At 38.5% G+C, this 9749-nt stretch overlaps 1 protein-coding gene across 1 annotated transcript; it reads left to right on the top strand.

Annotated features, from left to right (window-relative positions):
- The first annotated feature begins 1031 nt into the window (after positions 1 to 1031).
- Positions 1032 to 2786, top strand: LOC112099021. The gene has a single exon (XM_024186119.1). It carries the CDS (start codon positions 1032 to 1034, stop codon positions 2784 to 2786), a length of 1755 nt encoding a protein of 584 aa, XP_024041887.1.
- The last annotated feature ends 6963 nt before the right edge of the window (positions 2787 to 9749 follow it).

Raw genomic sequence — 9749 nt, forward strand, 5'->3', positions numbered from 1 at the left:
CTCCACTTGTTTTAACCTCCATCCACGTGTGTGACATGTATCCTAACGAATCATCTTTCAATCAATACTCAAATGTCAAAAGTGCATGTAAAATCCTAGAGAATCCTACAGGCTTTCATGTATGTCGTTTCAGCGCAATGAGTTTATGTGAGATCAGATGCAAAAACAAGTAATTCACTTAATTGGATGGATGACATCTGCTGACAGACATAGACTTTTGAATCTGCGTCAATCGGTATGTCATACGAATTTAAACGATGTGTCTCATATGTTTGATTCACGTAATTTAAACGATGTGTCTCATATGTTTGATTCACGTAAACGACTTGTCATACACTTTCTGAAATCCAGATTTGCACCTTATTGCACAACAGCATCCAACAAAAATAATATTTTGAACAATAATGTAATGCTCACTTAGTTCATATACTGAGTTGGGATTCTTACCAATATGTCACCAATTAATTAATGCATGTGTATAGTATTAATTGATTTTATTATTAATTATTAATCTATCACCACTCGATAGATAACACATAAGATGATACAAATTTATATATCAAATTGGAGCCATCAGAGGGGGCACTAGCGGAAGAGCTCAACCAAGAACCCATAGTCAATCAGCCCATGGAGGAAGTTCACCATGAACCAGTGAAAGATAATCAACGGCCCAAACGAACAAAGAAACTTCCAGACTGGCTTAAAGACTACGTCGTTTAGGAGGGTCCATAGAAGTATTGTGATTGGCTGAGTTTGTTTTGGATTCCTTTTTTTTTTTGTTACTTTCTGTCGTGTTGTCAATATTGGTTATTTTGGATTGTTTGTTATATATTGCTGGATTTGTCCTTTTGGGAGGCATGAAACGAATGGACCACTTTCCTTCTCTCTCTGACTCGTCTTTTCCTTGTTCTTTTCATTTCCAATTTTAAAATTCTTTTCCCTAGAGCCAACACTCGCTCGAAGTAGTGACAATTCTGATATTGCTCTCGGTTTCGTGAATTAAGAGCGTATCATTGGTGCTTTCATTGATCATGGCAAACTCTGAAATTCTTTCCGCTTTACAGACCCTTCAAGCAACTTTTTACGCCAAACTTGATGGGCAGCAACTGTCCATCCACCAAACAATCCAACAATTCATGACATCAGTCGATTCTCGTTTTGAGGAGTTACGTACAGAACTTCATGGGTCTTCCAACAAACTCGTTGGTGCCTTCAATATTTCACACCCTTCCTCTTCCAAATATGAGGGCGTTCTTACTGGCTCTGAGGTTTCTCCAGTGCTTCGCTCCATGAAAATGGATGTGCCCAAATTCGATGGGTCTGACCCCAATGGATGGATTTTTCGAATAGAAGAATTTTTTGACTTCCATGACACACCTGAGATCCTCCGCCTACGGATTGTCTCATTTCATATGGAAGGCCGAGCTGCTGCGTGGTATCAATGGATGAAGAACAATCACTTGCTCACTACTTGGCAAGAATTTTTAGCTAATTTGCGATATCGTTTTGGTGCTTCTTTGTATGAAGATCCCCAGGGGGATTTGTCCAAATTGAGCCAAACTACCACAGTGGCGGATTTCCAGTCAGCCTTTGAAGACTTAATGAATAAGGTTACAGGCATTTCTGAACCTCTTTTGATTAGTTTTTTCATTACTGGTCTCAAACCCAACATTCGACGGGAATTGCTTTTCTCTAGACCATCTTCACTGATGGAAACCTTTGCGTTAGCTCGCACTTTTGAGGCCAAATATAATGAAGTGAAACAGAGCACACGCTCATGGCCTAAATGGCAGCAACCATATTCCCTTTCACTTGGTTCCCAAACACAAGCCAAACCCATTTATACATCATCATCACCTGCAACTGTTACCACAGCCAGCAGCCCCGCATCCTCTTCGACTCTCCCATCACAAACCCACAATACCAATAAACCAAACACCTTACCTGCATTGTTACCCACACCAACATTACCAATTCGCCGTTTGTCACCGGCTGAACTTCGCGAAAAACGCGAGAAGGGTTTATGTTACAATTGTGACAAAAAATACAGCAGCAATCATCGCTGTCGCAATAAATTTCTACTGCTCATGGGCACTGATGATGAGGAATTAGATCCCCAGGATAACGAGGAACCATCCGAATTGGTAGATGATGGTATTACCGGTGACATCTCTAGCTTAAATGCTTTAGCAGGGCAGGCCAATCCTCGTTCTCTTCGGCTAATTGGCGAAATTGATTCTCACACCTTTCAAGTGCTGATTGATAGTGGCAGCACTCATAATTTTATCAAACCGGCGTTAGCGGAACGATTGGGGTTAGCCATTCAGCCCACTACCAATTTTCGAGTATATATTGGCAACGGTGACTTCCTGGTGTGTAAACAAGTCTGCCCTCAAGCGAACTTAACAATGCAAGGCTCGGCTTTTATAGTGGACCTCTTCATTTTGCCAATTGAGGGCATAGATGTGGTTCTTGGCATTCAATGGTTACAGAAATTGGGCAAAGTTTTCCATGACTACTCTGCCCTTACCATGGAGTTTTTTCTAAATGGACAACCAGTGATGCTTCGTGGTGACTTGTCTTCGCCTACTCGGATTACTTATAATCAATTGCAGGCATTAATTCACAGTGATACAGTGACCAGCCTTTGTGCCTTACAACCAGTACCCGTCATCGACGCTTTACCTTCATTTCCCATCACAGACACTTCCTCACTTGAATTTCCTTCTTCCCTTTCTAATCAATTTCTCAACCTTTTACAGCACTATAAACACCTATTTCTCTAACCTTCTAGCCTGCCACCGCACAGAACTATTGACCACAAAATCCATTTATTACCAAACACAGCCCCCATCAATGTTCGTCCATACCGCTACCCACACTTTCAGAAATCTGAAATGGAAAAACTGATCAGGGAAATGTCAGAACAGGGCATAATTCGACCGAGCCAAAGCCCTTTTTCTTCCCCCGTTCTCTTGGTTAAAAAAAAAGATGGCACCTATCGGTTTTGTGTTGACTATCGCGCATTAAATGCGGTAACAATCAAAGACAAGTTTCCTATACCGACCATCGATGAGTTGTTTGATGAACTTGGGGGAGCCACCATTTTTAGCAAATTGGATTTGCGAGCGGGATACCATCAAATTCGTGTCCACAACCGCGACATATACAAAACGGCATTTAGAACACATGAGGGCCATTATGAGTTTCTAGTCATGCCGTTTGGGTTGACAAATGCCCCCTCCACTTTTCAAGCCACCATGAATCAGATTTTTGCAGCTCATCTCCGGAAATTTGTGATTGTTTTTTTTTATGATATCTTGGTTTATAGCTCCTCCATGGCCGAGCATTTGCTTCACCTTGAGCAAGTATTATCTTGTTTAAATCATCATCAATTTTTTATTAAATTATCCAAGTGTTTGTTTTGCCAGGCCACTATTGAGTATCTAGGCCATATTGTTTCAGCCTCGGGAGTACAAGCCGACCCCCAAAAGATTGATGCCATGCTTAACTGGCCAATGCCGCGTTCCATCAAGCAGTTGAGGGGCTTTCTTGGTCTCACTGGATATTATAGGCGATTCATCCGCGGTTATGCTTCATTGGCAGCCCCACTCACTGATTTGTTGTGCAAGGATGCCTTTCAATGGAATTCGACAGCCATGGATGCCTTTGCAGCTCTTAAACAAGCAATGGTGCAAGCTCCAGTCCTTAAGTTGCCGGATTTTACTTCCGATTTTGTCATTGAGACCGACGCTTCTAATGTGGGCATAGGAGCAGTACTTACACAACAGGGGCACCCGATTGCGTATTTCAGCAAGAAGTTGGGTCCTAAATTGAGAGCCTCCTCCACTTACATCAAGGAGTTGCATGCCATTATGGACGCTGTGTATAAGTGGCGGCAGTATTTGTTGGGTCGTTTCTTTGTTATTCGCACGGATCATAAGAGTATCAAAGAGCTCCTTCAACAAGTGATTCAAACACCATATCAGCAGGTTTATCTTCGCAAATTATTGGGATTCCAATTCCGAATTGAGTACAGACCAGGTCGTACCAATAGCGCTGTTGATGCCCTCTCACGTGTCCATGAAACAGCCCCTGCGGATAACATCAATACCTTTCCTACTTGCCTCTCTTTCAATAGCCAACCTTCATTTGAATTGCTGCAATCCTTACTTAATGAGAACACCACACTACCTGATTTAATATCACTTCATCAGCAATTGTTAAAGGGCGAACTTTCAGCTGACTTCTCAGTTCAAAACGGATTTCTTCTTCACCGTCAGCGTTATTACATCAGTCCAACCTCCTCTTTAAAGGCCATATTGTTGCACGAGTTTCATTCTACGCCACTGGCAGGTCATGTGGGTGTCACTAGAACCTTAATAAGCTTGTCTTCAACATTCTATTGGCCTAAGATGCGCCACGATGTGGAAAAATTTATTCGAGAGTGTTTAATATGCCAGCAAACTAAGTATTCAACTCAAGCCCCTGCTGGTCTTCTTCAACCATTGCCGATACCTGATATGGTTTGGGATGAGGTCACCATGGACTTCATTACAGGTCTTCCGTTATCAAAAGGTTTCTCGGTCATATTGGTCGTTGTAGATCGTCTTACAAAATTCGCCCATTTTGGTCCGCTACCATGCCAATTTACTGCCCTCACGACAGCAGAACTCTTTGTGGACATGGTCATTAAAATACATGGTTTTCCAAGTTCAATTATATCCGATCGAGACCCGGTGTTCTTGAGTAATTTTTGGAAGCAATTATTCCTCTTAAGTGGCACAACTCTTCGTCATAGCACGGCATACCACCCTCAAATGGATGGTCAAACGGAAGTGGTAAATCGAGGATTGGAGCAATATTTACGAGCTTTCACTCAAGACAAACCAAGGAAGTGGGTTTCCTTACTTAGCTGGGCAGAATTGAGCTATAATTCTCATTTCCACAGTGGCTTGAAGATGTCTCCTTATCATGCTTTATTTGACCGATTGCCTCCAACCATTCCTCATTATGCTAAGGGCTCTACTTCAATCCAAGCTTTGGAGGACATTCTCCTTGAACGTAATACTCTTCTCCAGTCTTTAAAAGATAATTTGAATCACGCACAACATCGAATGGCTCAGAAAGCTAATGCGCATCGCCGTGAAGCTCACTTTGAAGTAGGGGATAAAGTGCTGGTTAAATTACAGCCATATCGACAGAACACTTTAGCTTCTCGCGCCTGTCAGAAGTTGGCCAAGCGCTACTATGGGCCATTTACTGTCCTTGCTAGAGTGGGTCCTGTAGCTTACAAATTAGAGCTGCCCAGTACTTCCAAAATCCACTCGGTATTTCACATCTCTGTTCTTAAACCTTATCATGGCAACGACACTGCTATTTCACATCCTTTACCAGAGTTGAGTGTGGATAACCATCCTCTTTTGCTACCAGCTCCCATTTGTGCTACCCGCATAGTGTTACAACAGGGGAAGCCAACGCCTCAAGTGTTAGTTCAATGGACTGACAGTTCACCAGAGAATTCGACTTGGGAAAACTTTGATGCCTTTTGTAAGCTCTATCCAGCATTTCACCTTGAGGACAAGGTGTGTTTTCGAGATGGAGGGAATGATACAAATTTATATATCAAATTGGAGCCATCAGAGGGGGCACTAGCGGAAGAGCTCAACCAAGAACCCATAGTCAATCAGCCCATGGAGGAAGTTCACCATGAACCAGTGAAAGATAATCAACGGCCCAAACGAACAAAGAAACTTCCAGACTGGCTTAAAGACTACGTCGTTTAGGAGGGTCCATAGAAGTATTGTGATTGGCTGAGTTTGTTTTGGATTCCTTTTTTTTTTGTTACTTTCTGTCGTGTTGTCAATATTGGTTATTTTGGATTGTTTGTTATATATTGCTGGATTTGTCCTTTTGGGAGGCATGAAACGAATGGACCACTTTCCTTCTCTCTCTGACTCGTCTTTTCCTTGTTCTTTTCATTTCCAATTTTAAAATTCTTTTCCCTGGAGCCAACACTCGCTCGAAGTAGTGACAATTCTGATATTGCTCTCGGTTTCGTGAATTAAGAGCGTATCATAAGATGTCATATCAGTATTAGTGTTCCAACAGAGTATCTAAAGTGACTAAGCATAGCATTACTCTGTTTTGAATTATTGGTGTATTTGAATTGAGGTGTTGTGGTTTTAAACACTTCACCACCACCGAGGAATAAAATCACTGACTATTATGTTACAATTAAGCAAAAATAGCAACTCCAGTTGCTGCGAAATCTGAAATAATAGAGCTAGAATCTGATCATTCACAGACCCTGCAGACTGGTATCAAGAAACAAGAACCCGATCAAACACCATGCTGTGGCAACATTTTGAAGCCACCCAAGGGAAGCGAGGATTGATTTTACATGCACTTTTGAGCATTGATATGTTGATTCTGGACATATGCGCAAGTTTATCTAAAATTCTATGAAGATATAGACCAAAATGAAATGCAAAGATTTTAAAAGACAAAGACTGACTAACCAATCTACCCAAACCTGTAAATCGATTTGTTTACAATCCTCTTACTAGCCATGATGGCATAGCGGTTAACCCGTTTTGGTATATCAGCTATCGGCTTCATTGCAGAGTTGCTTTTTCATGTCTCTTAACGATAATTTTTTATTAAAATTTATATAAATCCAACTTGAAATCCATTTTATAGTTTTGCTTTCAGCTAGAACATTCTTATACGAAATTCATTTGCTCATAATCACAAAATTCATACATTCTTAAATTATCACTTGCTTATATGCTCTTCGAAAAAGTTTGTTACTTTCAAAAAATTCTTTCATATTTCAACTTTGAGTGGTTTTTAGGGTACAGAACACTTGGACAAAGAGTTATGATATACACACCTCAATTTCAAAGGTTTTTTTGACAAACTATAAATCAGTTGATTGTATTTGTTTATCATAAACTTGGTAATCATGATACAAGAGTACAAGACTTTGTGACATCATTATTATTTATAATTTGTCCTTGCTTTTAGATAATCTTGAGCTTCTAATGTGAACACACTGACTTAAAAGTCACAAGTAAAGATATTCTTTGCTCATGTGGGGAGTGTAGAACTGGGAAAGTGTGCTTGACTTAGAAATGGCAATATTAAGAAATGGTGTGCTTGACTAGTACTACTAACAGCATGCTTTTTTTTTATGTTTATTTTTATTTTTTTTGTTTTTGTTTTTGGGTCTTTTACGCATCTATTGCTTTCATTGTATCTTATAATTTTCAATTACATTTTCCAGAAGCTAACTATAGAATTAAGAAGTGGTGCCCGAGACTTGCGGCCCTTGACTAGTTCCCAAAGAAAATTAGCGTTGAAGATAAAGCTCCGCTTCTTGTCCAGTTAAAATTTTGGCCCCCTTTCTTTTTTTTTTTTGTTTTAACCACGAGGTATCCTGGGAAGGGCCTCAACTGTGGGAGACACCTTTAAGCCCCTACCACAACCCAGACTAGAAGTCCCTGCTCGAACCGGGAGGCACAGGTTCTCCCAACAAATGCGACTTCCCTGCGATTCGAACTGAGGAGCAAACCCAGTCAAGCCACTTAAGGGGACTCCATTGCCAGTAGAGCCAACACTTTGTTGGTGGCCCCCTTTCTATATAGTAGAGTCCGGATAAACTCGAATCGAGTTGACTAAATATTTTCTCATATTAAAAGAATTTGACGATTTCATCTTAAAATTGGCAATTTCAAAACAATTATATTTCATCTCATCATTCTCCTCCTCATACCTTAACTGAAAAAAGGAAAATTATACTTCACAAATTGTATGTGAATTTATAATTTCAAAAATTATATTTGTGCTGCTACCAACAATTCATGTTGCAAATTGTAAGCAATTGTAGCTTTCTCCGTCGAAAATGAAACCCACTAATATTGGAAAGTAACTAAAGCTAAAAAGTGCAGGCAGAGGGATAACTTTTACAATAATGAACAAAAAGAAATGCGTCTCATTTTTTTTTCCAATTTTTCATTTAATTCGTCCAAATTGATTCCCCCCCAACCAAAAACCAAAAAACAAAAACGTGTTCGTTGACTAAAATTAAACTAGTGGAGTACTTTATCTTTCATTTCTGTGTGTCTCATCGATTGTAAGTAATCATAGAATTTTGTCATACTCTCATCACGCCTTAGCATGCGTTTGGTCACGCCAAGATCGGTCCCCAAATGATTTTCCCACCAGCTGCTACTTGGTAAAATTTCAATCGCAGCTGGCTGTTTGCATCCCACAAGGAACAAACAGAGGAAAGATCAAAGATTTGTTGTTATCTTTGAATTTAACTTGAACTCTAGAAAGAAGTTTCTTTGGCTAATTAATAAATTTCTTAGTTTTGAATAATTATGTGACTTTTCAAAGTGCTTAATTAAATTATTGTACCAAATCACATGCACATTACAATACTGTTTAATTAGTGTTAATAAATTGATTTAATATTTAGCTGCTAAATTGGATGCAAATTTATGCTGTTGGAGTCATCAAGTGTGAGACTTTAATCACTAATATAAGAGCATCCGCAAATAATACTTGTGCCACAAGTGCATATGTAGAAATATACAATTTTGAATCTAAAACCATTAAATTTACATAATTATAATTTGTAATTGGGACCTTTTGTTTTGCTGCAATTAGTGTATACAAAATAAAACAATCTTACTAGATTATTCACTAATAAATTGGACATGGACATGCCCCATCTCAGTTAGCTCAAATGTGCACGGAAACTATGTCTATATATTTTCATTTGATGGAATCACGACCAGTTAATAAACTATCCAATCGTATGTATATATATAATTAATTAAATTAAGTGGACTGATGTTGATTTAATTTCCACCTGGCTCCATATTAATTGACCGACTACATTATTATTTGTTTGGTGACAACAATTAAAACAATATCGATCAGCATTCATGTCATACGTGACATTTATAATTTATACTGTAATTTATAACACGAAAAAGATTACTTGTCATTATTAATAGCAAAATCATACTTTATATGGTGTGAATTCTGTCGTACTAATTAATATAATCCAGCAATGCTCTAGTAATAAACAACATGATATTTTTATGCTTTTCGGAATCACCTCCAGCCACAGACAGCACTAGATTTATTTATAACAAATTTATGAAGAGTTTCATTTTAGCTATGTTTTAATAATTCAATAGATTAATTTAGATCCTTTAGACGTTGCACCATTTGTTTAGATTTTAAATCTAAGTTCTTTCTTTCCACCTAGTTGTGGCTCGATCGAACTTATTTTGATTGAATAATTCTTGAGTGATATCAAAGTTCTAAAATTTAAATTTCGGTCACATGGAAGTTAAGAAGAGGTTAAGTTTCTATTTTTAAGAAAAAAATACTTTGAATTTATGGCTAACTAGATAATAATATCAAATAGACCCTTGGTCGACATTAATTTAAATAATTAACAGAGGCCTAAAAATGTTGAACTGAAGTGCACGTGTTTAGATATTTCTAAAACAAGCCTATAGGATAAGATCTACCGTTGTTTATCTCTAATCATTGATTAATAACAGCAAGAAGCTGATGACGCAGATTACGGTATCAATATCGTGAATTGAATAATCTAATGAATTCATGCACCCATGTCCTCTTATCTTACAAAACTAGTTAAATAGGAGAGAAATAAATACATTTCTACAACATTTTTCTTTGTTTTCTTGCAATATTTTTCAACC

This window comes from Citrus clementina, unplaced genomic scaffold, assembly GCF_000493195.1.
Source record: "Citrus clementina cultivar Clemenules unplaced genomic scaffold, Citrus_clementina_v1.0 scaffold_4, whole genome shotgun sequence".
Classification (NCBI taxonomy): Eukaryota; Viridiplantae; Streptophyta; class Magnoliopsida; order Sapindales; family Rutaceae; genus Citrus; species Citrus x clementina.

Excerpts from the sequence above, each read along its gene's own strand:
- LOC112099021 (XM_024186119.1), top strand. The coding sequence starts at position 1,032 with ATGGCAAACTCTGAAATTCTTTCCGCTTTACAGACCCTTCAAGCAACT.